This window comes from Polyodon spathula, unplaced genomic scaffold, assembly GCF_017654505.1.
Source record: "Polyodon spathula isolate WHYD16114869_AA unplaced genomic scaffold, ASM1765450v1 scaffolds_766, whole genome shotgun sequence".
In the NCBI taxonomy this organism is placed as follows: domain Eukaryota; kingdom Metazoa; phylum Chordata; class Actinopteri; order Acipenseriformes; family Polyodontidae; genus Polyodon; species Polyodon spathula.
In genome coordinates this window covers 680,001-701,035 of record NW_024472254.1, presented here as the reverse complement: position 1 = coordinate 701,035, position 21,035 = coordinate 680,001, and the positions used below count along the sequence as shown (strand labels likewise).

At 45.6% G+C, this 21,035-nt stretch overlaps 1 protein-coding gene across 15 annotated transcripts in view; it reads right to left on the bottom strand.

Annotated features, from left to right (window-relative positions):
• nf1a (neurofibromin 1a) overlaps nt 1-15,883 on the bottom strand; it is a 69,656-nt gene extending 53,773 nt beyond the window's left edge. For 7 of the 15 annotated variants that reach the window (XR_005948552.1, XM_041241328.1, XM_041241325.1 and 4 more), the window contains exons 1-14: nt 15,518-15,772; nt 10,715-10,858; nt 9,742-9,825; nt 8,261-8,451; nt 6,411-6,517; nt 5,572-5,639; nt 5,073-5,148; nt 4,342-4,499; nt 3,800-3,973; nt 3,318-3,446; nt 2,792-2,866; nt 2,285-2,416; nt 603-731; nt 3-116 (exon numbers count right to left, since the gene is read on the bottom strand). Coding sequence is in view for 14 of the 15 variants with exons in the window: in XM_041241328.1 (XP_041097262.1) it covers nt 3-116; nt 603-731; nt 2,285-2,416; nt 2,792-2,866; nt 3,318-3,446; nt 3,800-3,973; nt 4,342-4,499; nt 5,073-5,148; nt 5,572-5,639; nt 6,411-6,517; nt 8,261-8,451; nt 9,742-9,825; nt 10,715-10,858; nt 15,518-15,577 (1,641 nt within the window). In the remaining variant the exon portion in view is untranslated. The other 8 variants (XM_041241329.1, XM_041241330.1, XM_041241333.1 and 5 more) reach the window with 4 other exon arrangements.
• Between the last annotated feature and the right edge of the window lie 5,152 nt (nt 15,884-21,035).

Sequence of the window (21,035 nt, the reverse complement as noted above, 5' to 3'; positions counted from 1 at the left end):
GCCTCCATAGCTTCCTGGGCAATCTCAGACATGTTGGGCAATGGGACCAGCTGTACCAGCCCTGTGATTAACTCTGCAGTGCTGCTCTGGATTTCGTGGCCTGGCTTTCCAGGATTCTGCAGAGAACACAAGAGATACGTGGACATGGTTCACCTTCCAGTATAATCAATTTCAATGCATTTTATTTATACAGCACCTTTCATACCACAGTACCTCAGGATTATTAACGTGATCAAACATCAGCAAAATCATTGCTTATAAGATGTGTCCACTACACACGTGACAAAAAACGTGGATCAATAATGTACTGAAAAACAAACTGGATCTTCAAGTCCCTTTTTCTGTTGTAACCATGCCCACTATACAGGATGCAAAGCAACGAGGGATGGATATATTCTCAGATTATACTGTGTATGTTCACAGCTCATCCAATATTAAACGGGACTAGCATTTCATCTTTGCATGACACAGGTATCCCCCTAGTGGTGAGAATCTGCACTACACTGTACCTGCCTCTGCAGAAACACAGTGTGAAACAGATGTTTTCACATGTTGAAGTTTCGAGGCAAAATGAACAAAACATCCTTGCATTCAGTACTTACGTGCAGCAGCAGTTTAGGGTCTGCATGGATTAATTTCACAACAGCCAACAGCAAATACTTATAACTTCTGGTATCCAAATCTGTTGTTTTTTCTTTAAATTTAAGGCTGGTAATTTTAAACGTGAGACTCTGGGTGAAGGAAACAAACAAAGACAATAGAAAATGAATGAGTTAAAGCAGGCATGTAAAATGAACTGCTACTGTCGACCAATCGTTGTGCTCTCCTATTTAAAAGGGTTAAATACACAATTGTAAAGATACACTGTTACGAATCCAGGGGGTATATTCCAAACACATTGCCTTTTCATGAAGGAATCAGGGGGTATCATCAAACAGACAATCCAGGGAAACCAAGTGCTTTCCGGAGAGAGGTAAAATGCCAGTTTGGTTCTTTACGGAGCACACACTGAAAATGCACCAAAACTAAAAGCATCAAGCCGACCCCACCACTGAATTAAAAGGCTGCTAAGATGCTTATGGGTTTGTACTTACAAGGACAAGATCGATTCCAGGGAAAGGGATCTGACGACAAACACACAGCGTTACTGAGGACTGGGGACCACTGACAAAGACAAGCCTGACCGACATCACATATCCCCAGCCTTCTGATTCAGAAACAGCGGAGCAGAACAACCCAACCACATTCACACTGCCCTCTGAATGTTCATACTTACAGCCACAGAAGCCCGCTGCCATGTAAAACAGTGACTGGCTGGCAACTGATCATGAGCGACAGCAGCCAATAACAGAAAATTAAAAAATAAAGCAAATAAAAAAAAGACAAGAGCACCAGAGATCAACGTGAGAGCAGCCGGGCACAGACCCTGCTCCTATCCACACAGGAGACTTTACACAAACACGCTGCTCAGCCACGAATGAGAGAGAGAGGGGCAGGGGGGTAAAGCTGAGGTCAGGATTTATATTTAAAAAAAAACAAAAAACAAAAAAACAAAAGGGGAACTCTATATTTATCTGTAGTGGAACCAAACTTTAGAATTCTTCTTAGAATTATTTTTGACTGCAGATTACGTGATCTCTGTTGACAAAATGTGGATCCTGCATTTTCATTAAGCAAGGGTGCCTGTCCTAATGTAAAAAATACAATGAGCTAAAAAAAAAAACACACCGACAGTCCTGCAAAATACTGTTCTACAGATACTGTACCAGAACACTGTTTCGTACACTCAAGACAGTGACACAAACTGTACTTTTTACAATAATACATCTGCTTGAAACACTTCTATTAAAATAACCAGTCACAACTACTGTATGAGCTGGTTGGGCTTAAAATACTTTGCCATCTTCTACCTGGAATATTAAATGAGAAACTGCCCACCCTTTAAGTAGTAATTAAGATCTGTGATTAAAGCTTGTTACTCTTCTAACAAGCTCAAGGAATCCTTATGCATTCAGTATGCATAAACAGGAAGCCTATTTCATTTCCAGGAAGGATCCGCGGAGCAGTGTGTAACTAACCTCCAGGAGGGGGCTTCACCGACACTAAATCAGCAGAAAGCAGAAATGCGCCTGCGGTGGCGGTCTGCTCGGACGAGGACGCAGCGCTGCAAAGGTCCCGTTTCTTCAGAAGCAGAAAGGTCATGACGTGGTGTGAGAGAGCAGAGAGGGGAAGGAGAACACCGATAGGAAGCAGGGGAATGAAGGGGGGGCTTGGAGACCCTTACCGGCGTCATGCGTAAGGGAGCGTGTGCGCTGCAGCCCTGCATCACTCGGCTCAGCGTCTCCGAGAACATGCCCCGCAGCTCCCCCGAGTAGCAGTACACCGCATCGATCTTGGGCCACCAATCCAGAGCCGACTAAGCCAGGGAAACAGAAAGACAAAGAGAGAGCACTTATATACTCCGTCTGCAGGAACTGGAAGCCTTTTTCATACAGCTAACCACTTTCTTTATTACCTGCATGTGTCTTACTGCTCTGAAATGACTTGTTGAACACAACACTGTAAATGCATGCATTAAGACAGCTTCTGATTGTGTACATAATGCAAGAATGACTCTCTGTGTTTCACCCTACAGTGTTTACAACCAACACATTCATATATCTATACCGTATCCCAAGAGAAGCCACACGGTCCACATCATTTTAAACCACACACCTTCAGCTTTTGCTGTGGCACCAAATCAAAGTTAGTGCTTCACTTCAAAAGGATTGCAGCTTCGATGAGTACTTACATTGGTAATGATTCGGTGGAGAGAGTTCACCAGCACAAAATGGAAGGTGGGCGGGGAGGATGGTGCCAAACAGACCTGGGAAAAGAAAGAGCGGCAACGACAATGCAAACAGGCCATGCGCTTATTCATAAAGCATTAGCCAGGTGCAGCAGTGCAGTTTCACGCATTCACTGGCACCATAATGCTTTCTCAATTTTCACCTTCACCCCTGCAGAAATTGGAGAGATACAAAAAAAAAAAAAAAAAAGACTTCCCTGATCTTGAATTGCTTTGTGATGGTTTGCTGCTTGAATTGATACTTCTCCAGCTAAAAATAAAAACAAATTGGGCCACATGTCTTCTTTGAAACTACAGTACATTTGAAAGACTAATTAAATGGCATGCAAACTAGGAACAGTTAAAACAGATTTAGCTGTTTATTTACCAAGCTTACACAGAAAAAACACGTCATCACCCTTTATACTCTTACAGCCCTGGAAAAAAAGCAGAGTCCCCCAGCCCGGTCCTGTATTAAGTGGCAGCTCACCTTGAAATGCTGGTTGTTGTGCGGGTTTATTCGGAAGCAAGACACGAAGCAGTCAATCATGAGGTCCATGTCTGCACTCTGACTGCCGGTTCCTCTGGAGAACGTCTTGGCGGGGTTGAAGAGTAAAGCCTGAATCAAATCCCACAGAGAGACAGCATGAAGAGACCAGGCAGTCACCCCCTTCCCCGAACACACCCAGAACACATGCTGCATTGAGTGCAGCTCACTGTAGATTGCACAGAACACAGGGCAATCATTTCAAACTGGAGTTCTTTCCTATAGGGCAGGGGTGTCCAGTCCCAGTCCGGGAGGGCCATTCCACTCCAGGTTTTACATGTAAACTGATAGAATTGCAGTGACTACTTCAGGGCCTGGGTGCAGGTTTCATTGGTTTAAAGAATTTAGAACAGGGTTGGAACACAGACCAGGAGTGGAAGGGACAGCTTTGGGCTCCCCCGGTGTTGGCGAGCCCAGTCCCTTACCTTGAGGTCTACGACCATGGACTGCACCAGGAGGAAGATGACGGAGTTGTCCTCCCAGTTGATGTAGGTGGAGGCCTTGCAGAGTTTCACGCAGGCGATCGCAGCGCTCTCTGTCAGCTGCTTACTGACGCCATGCCCCGCCAGGGCTTTCCGCACGTTGTCCAAAAACAGTTTCTGCCGTAAAAAAAATAAAATAAATTGCCAGGAATATGCATTCTTCATAGTCACAAAAATAACTATTTTAAAAGTTTGACAGTACTACAGATTTATAAGAAAGCTATGGATAGCAATACAGTGTAATCCCCTTGGCTCTCACTTGGTGGTGATCATTCATGACCTCCTCTAGCGGACACTAGGTGAGTTCTCTAAGAAAACAGCACCCTGACTAGCTATCAAATACAAAATGCAAAAGCTGCAATGACAGAGGAAGCATGTTGATGTTTTAACCCTTCAAAGGAAGCAGATCCTGGTCCCGTTGGCAGAGGGAGAGCGAGAGTGTTCCCGGGGCGTTGGAAGGACCCATGCAGCCTGCCTGTGCTCACCTTGTTCAGCTTGCTGTCCTCCACCACCTCCTTGGAGATCTCCTGGATGATCACGGGGCAGAGGATGAGCAGGATGATCTGCAGGGGCCACACGGCCGCTTTCCGCTTTGCACTCTCCGCAAAACTGTCCACCAGGTCGAAGAGCTTCTCTGCGCAGTCTGGAGAGGGGCGTGTCAACAGAGCGCTTCAAACAAGACTGAACTGCAGCACTACACACTGCTCTCTCAATTACTAAAGGAAACGAGACTTGACTGCAACACCTACACATAATCAATTACTACAGGAAACTAGACTTGACTAACATTTACACCGTCAATTACTAAAGGAAACTCGACTGTAACACACAGTCAGTTACTATTTAAGCTTTGCTCATTTACTGATGTTGCTGGGTTCTAACTTCTATTGTGCAGTTTTGGTTTATTTTGTCCACTGCAAGTGTCATTAATTTTCTGATCACTTTGAACGTACTTTGACTTGGTATTGTAGCACGAACATAACAATAAATCAGCTCACAGTAAAAACTTCACTGATTTCCTTCCATGCATCACCTACATTCCCACCTGTGCCAAGGAACCGCCAAACCAATCTACATCACAAGTGAGCACATCTCCACACACAGCTCACAGTGCAAGTGTGGGGGCCGGGCAGGCGGCTCCACTACGCTCCTGCTTTATTAAGCAGTGTTCTAGGTTAGGCTAGGAGGCTGTGATTTGAAGTCTCTCTTCTTTTACCTGCCATGTCAGTCTGAGGCCGCTGATACAGCATCGTAAACTCATCTGGATAGTTTTCCACCCAGTTCCAAAACGCCTGAAATGAATCGAAGAAGAACTGAATACAGTAACAGAAACAAACAGAACATATCATACCATATACCAAACCGGACCCACAATAACATTAGTACATAATCTGTACTAGTCTCTTACCATAAACCACCCTCTGATTTTAACCCCCCCAAAAAAATCTAAAAATCAGCAATTTGTAAGAATTATAATTGCTATTACTATTACAATTATCATCCCTTTTAATAGGACCAGCTATATAAAAAGGTAGTGCAAATGATCAAGTTGTGCTGAATCCAAAAGCGCACTGCATTTCAGAAACGGACCGCTGGGCGAGGTGTGAAGATTTGCACAGCGCCCAGCTGGACGAGGAGCACGCACTGTATAAGAAACTAACAGAGGGCTGAGCAGAGCACTGCTCTCGTGAGGATCGACGAGGAGACAGACAAACCTTTTCGAGGCTGTTGATTACACCCAGCTGGGCCGGCTTCTTCAGGGCTTTAAATTTGAACACGGTCTCTGGAGAAAAGAAAGAAAGATAGATGACACACACGGCCGGCTGTTTCGAAGGAGTGCATTCCCTACCCCTCGTCTGTCTGTTCTGAGAGACTCTGGAGGTCACCTAGGTCTTTTAAGCCATACTGTAAACCACCCATCAAGCGATGAACTGGAGTGCAAGGATGTGGTGAAGTTGCCCTTTCATCATGCCTGGAATCAAGACTACACAATGCATTGCTCCAGTACAGTGTACCATCGATTCCCCCTCCAGCTAAAAAGCTGCAAGTCTTTCATAAGCAATGATTTACCCCAAACAGCCCACTGTCATACTAGTCTTTTACTTTACATCTGACTATAAAAAATATGGGGGGGGGGAAAAAGGAAGGTTCATATCTTTAATAAATGAATAACGGTCGTATTTAAATCCACTAGATCATCTGAACAGACCTCAATATGCTTTAGGAACTTGATTTAACAATGTTGTACAATTAACACTATAGAACAGATTGCTGTTTTTTTTTTTTTGCCAGTTGTTTGCTGTTGAAAAAATTAAAAATGGTATTAATGATAATTTGTTAAAGTTCCACAGCCCAATGTTGCAAAAATTAGGATCTCGGTATCCAGGTGCAAACAGAGTTCAGCCAAAAACAAACAAACATCACAGCAGTGAAAACATCCTGTCCTGCCACAGACAGGCATTCTTCAATTACACTGTTAACATGCAAATCAGACAGCGGCCAGACAGCTGGGGAACACATTCATACGAATGCAGCTCGGGCGGGGGGTGGGTACCTTGCAGAAGCCTTTTGAGTTTGGCACAGTCCACGTTGATGTACTGCATGAGCTCAATATCGTGGATGTCCACATTGTCTTCCAGGCACACCGTAAGCTCCTGCAACCTAAGAAACAACGAGGAAAGAAGAGACTCCGGTCTGTAATCAAAAAAACAACTGCAGCATCCAAGAGAACAGGATACAGGCATGGAAGCCAGACTCCCATTGCACTGCAGTTTGATCCATTCCTGCTTTTATTAGGAGTTTAAAAAGACACACCTGAGCTTGTTACCTGTACACTGTGGCTCATCAAGCAGTGCAGTAGGAGTCTTAGTTCCACCTCTGGAATAGATACCACAGCCCCCCCGCTCCCCCACACATTGCACATGATCAGCTGCACAGCCTCTGCTTAACTGACTGCTGCAATGCATTGTATATTAGCATTTACATCTGCCTGTAGAGTATCCAGAAATGAATCGGAAGTGTACCTTGCAGAGGACAGAAGACCACAGGGAATAGGGCTAAACTTTAGAGTTCATTGATTCCCACCCTAATTTAATTACAGGTTACCACTTTTATTTAGTTTTTTGCATCCAGACGCACGGATGGGTACAAAAAAAGTTCCTAAGACCCATACAACCATACAGTGATCACTGTATATATAGTTTCACATCGCCCTATAGAATTAACTAATTTTGCTTCATAAAGTTGATGCAATACTTTTTTTTGTCATAGCTGTATATTTAAAAAAAACACATTTCCCATGAGCAGAGAGACAACATTTCTGCTCATAATTCAGAAATCTGAATGGGTAATGACTATATCAGATGTACCACAACCCCCCCCCCCCACACACACACACACACACAATCTAAAACTTGGCCTCTTCCCTACAAATGTGCCCAACATGAAGAGCATTGGGAGGCTGACACACAAAGCAGCCCTTGATTCAGCTGCACCAGGGAGCCTCCCGGTCCTGTGCGAAGGGAGTGAGCGAGACCCCGCTGCCGGCTCCAATACGCCAACACTCTCCCAGCTGCGTTGGAGGGGCTGCAATGAGCTCCAAAAGGAAATGAGGGGGTCAAACAGCCAGCAATGCAAGCTGCTGGCATTCTGACTCCCCCTTAGGAGTTAAAGTGACACAGCGAGAATCATTAACCCCTTCCCTGCCCTGGCACTGCACTTTCCTATTATAAAGAAAGCCAAACTTCATTGACAGGTTTTGCAAACAGTGCAAAGCCCACTACCTCTTCCCGTCTAGACAGTTTTGATTACATTTCTGTAAAACTTGCAATAAGTCACTTGGGCGCAGGATAGATAGAAGCAATCGGACAGCATTCTGAGCCTGTGACTCGTTTTAGAATCCTCCCATCCCTCATTCTTAAAGGCTTGAATAAGCTTATTGATTAATAAGCATGCAAGTTAGTGTCAGAAACAATATACTTCAGGCAGAATGGGATCGAAGCGTCGTGGAGCCGTTTTACTATTAGAATGATATTTTTTTTATACAGCAAAAGTCGTCAAGAGAAAAGCGAAGCTTGTGACATCACAATGCAAAGCTCTTCCCATGGATTCTCGTCCCATGCGTGGCGTCGGGGATGGGGGTGTGACTGCACAGCGCAAGCAGCCATCACTAAACATGCCAGGCTGACAAGGTAATACATTGCTGTACAGCCCCAGCGCAGCACTGTGTGCTTCTAGAGCAAGTACTGTACCTCCTAATGCGCAGGAGGGGTCTTAAAAACAAGGCAAGTGGGAGCATCTATAATTTGTATCTATGATAGCAGAACACTTCCAATGTGGGGGGGGGAGTAAAATGAAAAACGCTGGTGAATAAAAAGGCACACAGAGAGGGGAGTGCTTTCTCACCTCGTGGAGATCCTGCTGAAGACAGCGTTGAAGTTATTGCAGCTGAGAGAGAAGAGGACCCCGGAAGCCGAGCTCCGGAGCTCCGCAGCGTGCTGGTTCCCTTCCCGGTACATGTGGATGAAGTGGCAAATCTCTGGCAGCAGCTGCTTCACCAGCATGGTCTCGTCCAGCCTCATGCAGTCCTTGGGTTGCTGGAATCCACGAGCAAAGGAAAGGTTACTCAGTGAATAAAACAACGCACAACAAAATCCCCATGCTACGCGTTACTGTATGCCGCAACACCCAAATAAACATTTTAAATGATTTTAAAAGTCTTGTATGATGATTTATGAACAACAAACCATAGGAAATAAACACCACAACAGAACATCTGTTTTTTTTTTGTTTTTTTTCCAGTTAATAAGGAGACAGTGATGAGGGACAGGAACACACACTGTTGGGCTAACAAGACAAGTTTGTAAAAGCACGAGTGACAGGATGTGGTTACAGCATTTGATTGGCCTAGGCTTGACCAGATTGGCCCTCACAGGCTTCAAGCACTCTCTTGCATGCTGTTCGTGGCTCTAGATATTGAAACACTACTGCTTTTAACCTTTTCTTAGGTGTGTGTATTTTAACTAGTGCTTTTGTAATCAAGCGTGCTATGCATCATTGACTAACAACTGAAAAAAAAAAAACTACCTAGGGTCAATGGTTAACAAGCTTAACCAATGTGCCCCACAAATGAGAGAGATCCAAACTACCCTTCTGAGCTGGGAGTCACTCCTGCAGTTCGTTATTGTGGAGACAAAGGCTGTCACTTTCATTGAGACAATGTTGCACAAGGGCTTCAGTGTCAGTATTACAGCGCGCAGCGTTGGAACGCCTTCCTGCTGAATTGCAGCAGCAGCTGTAAACTATCTGAAAGTCTGCATTAATGAAAAATCTGTTAAGGAAGTTTAGAGGAATCCCATTGGAGGCGCTGAAAAGGCAAACTCGAGGCAAGGAAATGCCTGCAAAAGTAATCATCTGCAACTGGTAGCAGCTCCACAAACTAAAAACGCATTGCTTTACTCTCTGCGCTATAAAACCTAACTGATTGACTGTACTTGTTAACTGGGTTAAAGGCAGCAAGACACCACCAGCAGAGGGCAAGGGCATTGTGACTGATGAGATCACAGTTTCAGTGCCTTGCAATTCACTCATATATCCACAAGACCTACTCCTGATAACCAATCGCATTTCATTTTATAAAAAAAAAAAAAAAAGAAAACTTGTTTTTGTTTTAGTGGTTTTACTATGAGCTTTATTACCCAGAGCATTCAGGTAACAAGCTCAGGTGTCTTATTACACTCATAGTGTAACCAGGAGTGCATCAAAACTGCTATGCAACAGGAGTCTTAATTCCACCCCTGTACTAGTCTCTCTGATACAAGTACTGCGCCTGCATGATCTGTTACTGCAGTTTGAAGCCTCCTCAAAGAAAGCCAGCAAGCACTCACCCCTGCCAGACATTTCTCCAGTGTGTCCAGTATGATGAGCTGGGACAGGTACAAGTTCTTCTCTGCTGCTTCCCCAAATATCCGCTGAAACAAAACAACACAAAATTGGCATATGTACTCTTCTATCAGTTTATAGCAAGGGCAGTCTGAACCTTTGTTCATGCAACAGATACCCTGCCGTGAACTCGATCAGAACCAGATAACTTAACCCTGGGATGATTAGTGAACAGTTTCAGAAATAACAGGCAATGTCATGCAGGAATCCCAATGGGGGGGCACTTAAAACAGGAACTATCTGAAAGTGCAGTGCTGGTTTCTGTCCCAACCAGGACCTTAAAACTTAAAAAAAAAAATCTACACTGCTTTCCACTGCACACAGCATTCACTGCACCTGAGAAAGGTTGTCTGCAGAAATGCCTCTGTGTAAATCAGACTGCAATTCCAACCAAAAACAAAACCTGGTTACAATAAAACTCTCAACTCCTCCACTAGAACCCAGACAGGGAATCATTATCATCGCTATCCTCATTTCCATTCTCGTTTTCTCAAACGGCAGCGTCTTCAAGAAGCAGGTGTAGCCCTGCAGCCTCAGTAACTGCACCTCTGCCTTCTGTGTGTCCGCTCCCAATCAAGCCTGCTTCTGATTCAGCGCAGAGCAGCGCTGACTAAAACCACGTGGGAAGACTCAAGTTCCGGGCCCCACCATCAATGTTATACATCTATTCTCATGACGAGTCTAAGTCCTCGGCCCAAACAAACGACAGCTTTCAGAACATGCTTTCGGTGTGACAAAGCTCAGTGTTGAATGCAGCAAGGGCTGAGAGCTCCTGTACTGGAATGCAGTGAACAATCCTGGGACTGAACAGGCTGGGCCAGCTGAGCGCTTAGCACATGTACAGGGATCCTCACATGGAGGAATACCGAGAACAGCGGGAACGCATTCTGTGCAGGGCGCTCTTAAGCATGTACTTACCATGTTGTTCACATTTTTCAAGATGTTAGTGAGGCCGCTTATGACGAGGGAAAACTTATACTTGGAGATGTTGATGAGGCATTCCTTGTTGTGCTCTGTGCTGACTCTGGTGTGGGTAGTCTGCTGTCCTGCTTTGATTGGAAGCTGGACGGTAAAAAGGAAACACAACTGTTAGTGTGTGAAATTTACAGCTAGTTTCACAGAGCCCGTTTGGTCAAAGATCAGTGCTGATCGAGGTCTGTGAAGCTCTACAATTGAAGCTCACTTTACTTTAAGTAGTTTCTGCCTAAGGAAATGTAAGAAACCAGCAATTTTATTTTCATTTAACTGAGCTTGAAGATATGATTTATTGATCTCATATGGTCTGTCCTTCCCTGGGCAAACAACTGAACACCTGGAAAAAGTATGATAAACAAGACTACGACAGAGGCGGGCAGAACGGTACCAGGAGAGTGCCCACACAGAAGCAAACAAAGAGAAATATTTAAACCTAAAGCCATGCAGCTAACTGCAGACTCGCTACAAGCCTGTACTGATAGGAATCTGCACCACAAGACAAAGTGCCTGGGCTCATCTCTAGATTTATGTTATTGACCCAACTTTTTAACAAAACTTTGTTTTATGCCCTCAGACACTCTTTCTGCAGTTCCTTTCAATGTTTGAATTCGCCTATGTGGAATTCATTCCCGCAATGCACTTCACGTTGAGAAAACATCCATAAATCAGAATTCTAAAAGGTAAAAGCATCTACACTTTTACACAAGGTAAAACGCTGGCCTCCTTCATTTCATTACCATCGCGTGCTTGATTTCGGGTCAGTCTGGATTAGCGACACTCTACTGTATAAGGGCGGAGGCATGTGTGGTTCTAAAACCCGTCTCACTGCTGCGATGGTCGGAAACACTGAGGCAGTAAAAGAGGAAGCTGGGGGGGTCCACTTCCACAGCTCTTTAATATTAATATGAAATGGAAATTGAAGTCCCAAGACCGGTCCACAGTGAGGAGCGTCAGCCGAGGAGACCCCTCGTGCACACTGGGAAGCCTGTTGATGTCGATATCAATGCCCAACAGACCAACAGTGGGCGCATTGTCTCGAGTCTTGCTGGTGAATTCCAGAAAGGTCACGGACCAATCTTTCCCCCTATGTGCACCGTGACAGATCCAGCGGGCCTATATCTGCACATCACCAGATTACTGAAAATGTTTGTTTTATTAAAAACTGTTACAAGGCAACTGCACATTACTTTTCTAGCAGTACTGAAATACAGAAGGGTGTGGTCGTTTTAATACAATATACACCAATGCATGCACAGCATGGAAATAAGACTCCTACTGCACAGCAATCTCACTTTGAGCTTGACTAGCCATAGTGTACAGGTAACAAGCTCAGGTGTGTTATTAAACTCATAGTAAGACCAGGAATGGATCAAACTGCTATGCAATGGGAGTCTCACTTCCATCCCTGAACCATGAGAGCCTGTCTGCATGTGTTGCGATATGTCTAACAGTAATGGTAAACTTTTACAAGCTGGGCTGACTGACAGTCTAGAGTTACAGTAAAAGTGTGTTTTACAAAAGTTTTAGAAAAATAAACAAATAAATCAATCCATCCCTAGTGTAACCCATTCCAGTTGTGTGCAGAGCTTGGCTCACCAGCATGGCCAATCCTCTTCTGTGACATCTGCAGCCACCCAAGCAGGCTCAATAATAAGCAGGATTGAATCTCTATTACATTTTCATCAAAGGATAATGTGCTGCACCCTCCCGCTAATCCTGTGCACAATCAGCGCTCTGCACAGCGTGAAACTGTACACTGCTCCGCGAAAGTGACTCAAGAAAGCGACGGCATGTCCTCTCGGAAGCCAGAACTACAGCAGGCAGGCAGCCGTGCCCTGGACTTCAACACGACAGCACGACTTGGGAGGAAACAGGGTTAGAGTAATGCAGCAAAGCAACGGTTCACAATTCTAGATAAGAATAAAAAAATAAATAAAAATACTGTTGATGCAAATCATTCAATTTCACAATTTACATAGAAGATTTTTTTTTTAAACCCTGTTTCAGCAGGTTTGCAGTGCGGCAAGTGTTTCAATCGCCTTCGTTTAACGCTGAACACATTGATAGAACCCTAAATTATGACACCCCCCCTGCACAAAAGAACAGAAGGTCATCTGTGAATCTACACAACACTCTAGTTTGTCTAGCGTTGTGGAAAACCGAGGCGTGTTGTGTTGTATTGCTGTGCTGCATCTGGTTTTCAAAATGCTCCTCTCTTCTGGGTTGTTTTTTTTTACCCTATTTTACTTTTCTGAGCTACAATGGATCTTGAAGACGTTACCCATAACCTCCCTGAGCTGCAAGCGCTGCAGCTGCAGGAGCGTGACACAGTACTCCGAGAACTAACGAGACCATTCCCCCGACCCACAGCCTCAGTAACATCATGTGGCACATCCAAAAGAAAAAGGGACTCTCTGTCCCTAAGAACAGGGGGTTGCACAAGCGTGGTCCAGCATGCTTCAGCTCTGTCTGCAGGAACTCACCAGCACTGGATGGAAGGCAGGTGGATTCTCCCCAAGCCATGCCACCGTGATAGATCTGTCACAGGTCACTCTTCCGTTCTGAGCTCCTCAGCACAGTGCAGCCTTCCCCAAGTCATACCCAGTACAAGCATTGCCCCTGCCAGGCAGTGCACACCCAAGATCTGCCGTGTCTTCCGGTGCACGTGCAGCAGAAGTCAAGACTGCGTGGGGAGCGTTCGGTGCAAGACTAAAAACACAACGTGCAGCACTAACTGACATGCCAGTTTGTTTCTGTTATCTAAAACCAGAGGGCCACGGAATTAGCCACACTGCTGCTGCTGTTATTAGGAGGGGTTTATAGGATGGGCGTCTGGTTTCACAGAACCTGAACAGCATTCATCTTAGTTTCACCTTTAGGCAAATAAAAAGGTTAGGATTAATCGACGTCTGTGAAAACACACAGTACTCTTTTAAATATGAGACATACTTCACTCCTTCCTGTGCAGGTCAAGCCAGTCTAAAAACACAAGCCGCTATTGGTAAGAAAACCCCCACACTGCAATGACCAACTCTGACCTAAACAAACAGCACATTATTACAGGACACTTCCTACTCAACAAACAAGAAGCATACACTTTGTATTCCTTAATATTCCCGCTGCACAGCAGTCTGATCCATGCCTGGTTTTACTAGGAGTTGACTAAGACACACCTGAGCTTGTACACACTGTGGCTAATCAAGCTGGTGGTAAAGCACGGAATGGGTGGAGCTGCTATGCAAGAGGAGTCTTATTTCCATCCCTGATCAAGTTAAACTATTTAAGGCAATATAAATATTTCAAACTGTATGTGCATACCGTGGAACGCCTCTGTGCATATTAGTGCAAAAAAGAGCAATAATAAATCAAATTCCCTCAGAATGACTACATTGGAAGCGTGTGGAAGGTCAGTACTGATTTCAGGAGACGCAATTCCCAATAAACAAATAAAACTGGTATTGACCAAATGCTGGAAGACGATTTCAACAGCTAAGCGCGCTGTACCCTTCCGTTACTGTAAGGTACTCTATGCATGAAGCATGCAGCCAGGCCAATGCAAACATCAACGAGATACCGGGAACTACTGCACGTCAAAGCAAAGATACGTGCAGTGCTGTATGCATGTGTCCACTGCATTGCTCGTTCATATAAACCACTGTAACGTTACTACTACAAAAATACATACATATAGATAAAGAAATAACGGCATCGCCTCCGCTATATTTTGCATTGGTTGTGTACAGTCTGTGTGCCGTGCATGACGTTATTAAAGCTCTTTCCTCCTCTCCTGTACTGAAACCCTCTCGTTTTCTTTTTCAATGATCCCTTTGCTAATCGCAATCCCGGTTTCAACGCGAGGTATGCATACCCGAGTGGCGTTGTTTTATTTCTCCTCCAGTGCAATATAATGCAACGGCTTGCAGAATCCAAATGGTCGCCTGACTGACTGCTGTACTGTATCGTGCACCACAAAACAGAGGCACCCTTAAAATAGAATTAAACAATGCACTGCATTAAAACCGGCGCCCGATCATTAACCAAATACTCGCACCAGTTATTACACTGCATTCTACAAGGGGGGGGCGGGGGGGTCTGCTACTTAGTACATTATAAAATGGATGCGATTACATTATTAAAACCCCAAATCCAATCTCGTGAAAGAACCCAACCTAGTGCTAACGTGTAGCGGCAGTGTCTCTCGCAGGCGCGTTTGTACAACGGGGGCTGTTCGCAGCAAGAAAATAACAACTAATGTGGATCAGATGGTTATTATATTTAATAAAGCCTAAGGCGAGCGCTGCACTGTTGTTTTTGTTTGTTTTTATTATCCCTCGATCAAGACAACAAATGCCCCCCCAAAAAAACAAAATCTGTTTTGCAATGTGTGTGTATGTGTGTTGTATTATACTACAAATAGATGCACACAATTACATTGTATTTGTGTTCATTTAAGAATATGATCCTGCATTCTCAAATCGGATGCATATTAACCCAAGCGTTTTTTTACTCGGTCTGTTTTCATGATATTGAATTCCACGCTAGTGTGGTGCTGCGTACGACCTCTTTCCAGGTCTATTTCGATCGCTGTATCAGTGCAGGTTCTATGCAATAATAATAATAATAATAATAATAATAATAATAGCAATAACAATAGCATGCAATCCGAAGCTGATGTTTTCTTCGTCCCCGCAGCCCCGGTCCCCTCCCCGGTCCCCTAGCCCTCTCACCCGAGCCCGCTCTGCTTACCTGCTCGTCGAATCGGCTGATCACGGCCTGAACCCATTCCACGGGTTTGTGCGCCGCCATGGCCGGCCGAGGAGAGCCGGGTGGGGGCTGCGACTCCCCGAAAGAAGCGGTGGCTCGGCTTGGCTTTTCTTCTACAGTTTATTTTTCCACTCTTTCATCCTCATCGGAAGCCGCTGTTGGAATCCGGTCGGGGGTGGGGGTAAGGGGGGAGGCTGGTTAGTATTAGTATTATTATGATTATTATTATGATTATATTATTTTATTTTTTTCAGACACCTCAATGCCGCCATGATACCAACCGGAAGTTTGATTCCTCCTTTCCAGTGAGGCTCGGCTGAGAGCGAGCGCCGAGGGTGCGCCAGTGCGCCTGCGGAGATGAGATGAGAGGAGAGGGGGGGGGAAAAAAAACAAAACCTTTCCAGTGAGAGGAGAGGGAGAGAGAGGAGAGGAGAGAGAGGAGAGGAGAGGAGAGGAGAGGAGAGGAGAGGAGAGGGGGGAGAGGGAGAGGGAGAGGAGAGGAGAGGAGAGGAGAGGAGAGGGAGAGAGGAGAGGAGAGGAGGAGAGAGAGGAGAGGAGGAGAGGAGGAGAGGAGAGGGAGAGAGGAGAGGGGAGGAGAGGGGAGGGAGAGAGGAGAGGAGGGGGGAGAGGAGAGGGAGAGGAGAGGGAGAGAGAGGAGAGAGGAGAGAGAGAGAGAGGAGAGGAGAGGAGAGAGAGGAGAGGAGAGGGGAGAGGAGAGAGAGAGGAGAGGAGAGGAGAGGAGAGAGGGAGAGGAGAGGAGAGGGAGAGAGAGGAGAGGAGAGAGAGAGAGAGAGGAGAGAGAGGGAGAGAGAGAGAGAGGGAGGAGAGGGAGGAGGGAGAGAGGAGGGGGAGGAGAGAGAGGAGGGAGGAGGAGGAGGGGAGAGAGGAGGGGAGAGGAGAGAGGGAGAGAGGGAGAGAGAGGAGAGGAGAGGAGGAGAAGAGAGGGGGAGAGGAGAGAGGGAGAGGAGAGGGAGGAGAGGAGAGAGGAGAGGGAGAGAGAGGAGAGGAGAGGAGAGGAGAGAGAGAGGAGAGGAGAGAGAGAGGGAGGGGAGAGGGAGAGTGAGAGAGAGAGGAGAGGGAGAGGGGGAGGGGAGAGAGGGAGAGGGGGAGAGAGGGAGAGAGAGGGAGAGGAGAGGGAGGAGAGAGGGGAGAGGAGAGGGAGAGAGAGGGGGAGGGGAGAGGAGAGAGAGAGGATGAGGGGAGAGGGAGAGAGAAGAGAGAGGGAGAGAGGGGGGGGAGAGGGGAGAGAGAGGAGAGAGGGAGAGAGGGAGGGGGAGAGGGAGGAGAGAGGGGAGAGGGAGAGGAGAGGGAGGAGAGAGAGAGAGGAGAGGAGAGGAGAGGAAAGAGAGAGAGAGAGAGAGGGGGAGGGGGAGGAGAGAGAGAGGAGAGAGAAAGAGAGAGAGAGGGAGGAGAGGGAGGGGAGGGAGAGGGAGAGGAGAGAGGGAGAGGAGAGAAGGAGAGAGGAAGAAGGAGAGGAGAGAGAGAGAGGAGAGAGGAGAGGAGGAGGAGAGGAGAGGAAGAGGGAGAGAGAGAGAGGGGAGGAGAGAGGGACTCCCTCGCTTCTCCCCTGGCTCCGGAGGGGAGAGGAGAGGGAGAGGAGGGGAGGGAGAGGGAGGAGGAGGAGGGAGGGGGGGGAGAGGGAGAGGAGAGGAGAGAGAGGGAGAGGAGAGGGAGAGAGAGGGGGAGGGGAGAGGGAGGAGGAGAGGGGGAGAGAGGAGAGGGAGAGGGAGAGAGAGAGGAGAGGGAGAGGAGGTGGAGGGGAGGGGAGAGGGAGAATGAGGGGGAGAGGGAGAGGGAGAGGAGAGGGAGAGGAGAGGAGGGGAGAGGGAGAGGAGAGGAGAGGAGAGAGGAGAGAGGGAGAGGGGAGGGGGAGAGGAGAGGAGAGGGGGAGAGAGGAGAGAGAGAGAGAGGAGAGAGGGAGAGGGGAGGGGGAGAGGAGAGGAGAGGGAGAGGAGAGGAGAGAGGAGGGGGAGAGGGAGAGGGAGAGGGAGAGGAGAGGAGAGGGGGAGAATGAGGTGGAGAGGAGAGGAGAGGGAGAATGAGGGGGAGAGGGAGAGGAGAGGGAGAGGAGAGGAGAGGAGAGGAGAGGGAGAGGAGAGGAGAGGAGAGGAGGAGAGGGGAGAGGGAACCTCTCCCTGGGGAGAGGAGAGGAGAGGGAGAGAGAGGGGGGAGAGGAGCGAGCAGCTGGGCTGGTTTCATTAATGATGGGCTGGGCTGGTTTCATTAATGAAACCAGCGCTAGAGAAAGAAACCCTTCACAGACTAGTGCTGAGGGCATTTTAACAGAGCTGTGACATTCTCAATGTGTGGGGAGCACGGATAGGGTTTAGGGGCAGCTAGTAGTACGTGCTTTGTTGGTTTTTTTGCATTACATGTGAGCAATACCCTTAAGCACTAGACTCACTAACAGGCATTATCATTATTATTATTATTATTATTATTATTATTATTATTATTTAAGAATAACCCCTGCACGCGGACAACTACAGTGTCAAACTTTCTCTGTGGGAGAAGTACAGGTGTGGAAAAGTACAGAGCAGTTTAGAAGCAGAAAGGAGAAATTGCATCTTGAATTGCTTTAATCAGAAAACAGAGGACATTGGGGAAACACAGCACAGCCGCGTGTGAGCGGAGCTAAACCAAGTGTGCGTAAAGTGCCGCGCGATCCAGGATTTGCATAAACTAGTAAGCATGCTAGAAATGGAGCTGGAAGAAGTGAGACAGCAACAGGATCTTGAGGAACTGGCACACCCACAATTCATGGAAGTCTGCATCACCCCTAACAGACTGAAAGCCACCAGGGAGATAGAAGGTCAGAACAGCTGGGTTCAGGTAGGCAGAAGCAGGGAAAAAAAGAAACTTCGTCAAACACAACCACCAGAAATCAAAACAACCAACAGATTTGAGTCACTTCAGAATTGTGATGAGCAGAACCAACAACAAGAGAATGAAAGGAACAACATCCAGGACCCTATTGACAGTGGTGACCAGACAGCAAAAAGAAGGGAGGTCATGATTGTTGGGGACTCCATATTGAGAAACACAGCAAGTTCAATTCGCAGTTTGGACCCCCTTACTACAACAGTGTGCTGCCTTCCGGGAGCCTCGGTCAAGCACATCACTGAGAACGTGGACAGGCTCCTAGAACGAACAGGAGACGACCCGGTAGTAGTCGTCCACATCGGTACAAACAACATTGGAAGAGACAGACCAAAATCCCTGCAAAACAAATTCAGAGAGCTAGGAAGGAAATTAAAAGAGAAAACCAAAACTGTGGTATTTTCTGGTATACTACCCGCACCTTGCAAAGGACCATATGGACAGCTGGAAATAATTAATCAAAACCAATGGCTGAAGACGTGGTGCACACGGGAAGGCTTCACCTATCTTGATCATTGGACCACATTCTACAACGAGGACTATCTGTATAGACGGGATGGACTGCATTTAAATAACAAGGGAACTAGTCTACTTGGAGAAAAGATCCTCGAGCAGGTTCGGAAGCATTTAAACTAGAAAGGAAGGGGGGAGAAATCAACAAAAAAACAGAAGGGAGACCGCATCAAAACAAGAACAACAACTCAGGTAAGACAACCATTAAATGTATTTATCTAAATGCTAGAAGTATCAGAAACAAAATTCTAGAACTTGAAGCTACTGCACTAACAGGTAACTATGATGTGATAGGTGTTACAGAAACGTGGTTATCTGAGAGTGATGGGGACGAATATAATATTTGTGGGTATACACTGTATAGGAAAGACAGGCAGGACAGAAGAGGAGGAGGGGTAGCGCTATACATAAGAAACAGTCTTGAAGCCCAGGTGTTAAACCTGGACAAAGAAAATAAAACCGAATCAATATGGGTCAGAATAACAGACAAAAATTCAAAAGGCATAATAATAGGAGCATGCTATAGACCGCCAGATTCAGACGGTGAGCACAATAATCTGTTATACAATGACATTAGAAATGTGTGTAGCAAAGGAGAAGCCATACTAATGGGGGATTTCAACTTCCCCCAATAAAATGGGAAAACCCGGTGGGTAGCGCGAAGGATGAAATAGAAATGGTGGAAATGACAAATGACTGCTTCCTAACACAATTTGTGAAGGCACCCACTAGAGGGGAGGCATGCCTTGATTTAGTCTTTTCAAATAACGAAGATAGAATAACTAAAACAGAGGTCAGAGAACCACTGGCAAACTCAGACCACAACATGGTCTCATTTGAAGTGTTTTTTAAATCCCCAAAAGTAAAGACTAAAGCTAAGGTTTACAATTTTAGAAAAGCAAACTATGAAGGTATGAAACAGAGACTAACAGAAGTAGATTGGAGTAAAATAGAGAAAACACCCACAGAAGAAGGATGGTTGTTCTTCAAAAATGTAGTACTAGAGGCGCAAAACAATTATATCCCTAAAGTAGACAAATCTAAATGTAAAACTAAATTGCCAAAATGGTTTAATAGATCAATTAAAAAAAATATTCAGCGAAAAAAGGCACTTTACAGAGCATTAAAAAAGGACCAAAAAGAAAGTACACAGAAAGAGTACACAGAACTGCAAACGCAAGTCAAAAAGGAAGTTAGAAAGGCCAAGAGAGAAATAGAAATGAACATTGCTAAGGGAGCTAAAACCAATTCCAAAATGTTTTTCCAATATTACAACAGCAAGAGAACATTCAAAGAGGAGATTAAATGTTTAAGAGATACAAATGGCAAAATCGTAGAGGAAGAAAAAAAAATAGCAAATATGTTAAATGATTACTTTTCACAAGTTTTTACAAAGGAAGATACTGACAACATGCCCCACATGTCATCCAGTTCCTATCCAGTTTTAAATAACTTTAGCATAACTGAGGCAGAAGTGTTAAAGGGACTAGGAGCTCTTAAAATAAACAAATCCCCTGGGCCGGATGAGATCCTCCCAGTAGTACTCAAAGAAATGAAAGAAGTAATTTACAAACCGCTAACCAAGATCATGCAGCAGTCTCTTGACACAGGGGTGGTACCGACAGACTGGAAAATTGCAAACGTAATACCGATCCACAAAAAGGGAAACAAAACTGAACCAGGTAACTACAGACCAGTAAGCCTGACTTCTATTATATGCAAACTTATGGAAACTATAATAAGATCCAAAATGGAAAATTACCTATATGGTAACAGGGTACTGGGAGACAGTCAACATGGTTTTAGGAAAGGGAGATCGTGCCTAACTAACTTGCTTGATTTTTTTGAGGATGCAACATCGATAATGGATAATTGCAAAGCATATGACATGGTTTATTTAGATTTCCAGAAAGCTTTTGACAAAGTCCCGCACAAAAGATTAATTCTCAAACTGAACGCAGTTGGGATTCAAGGAAACACATGTACATGGATTAGGGAGTGGTTAACATGTAGAAAACAGAAAGTACTGATTAGAGGAAAAACCTCAGAATGGAGTGTGGTAACCAGCGGTGTACCACAGGGATCAGTATTAGGTCCTCTGCTATTC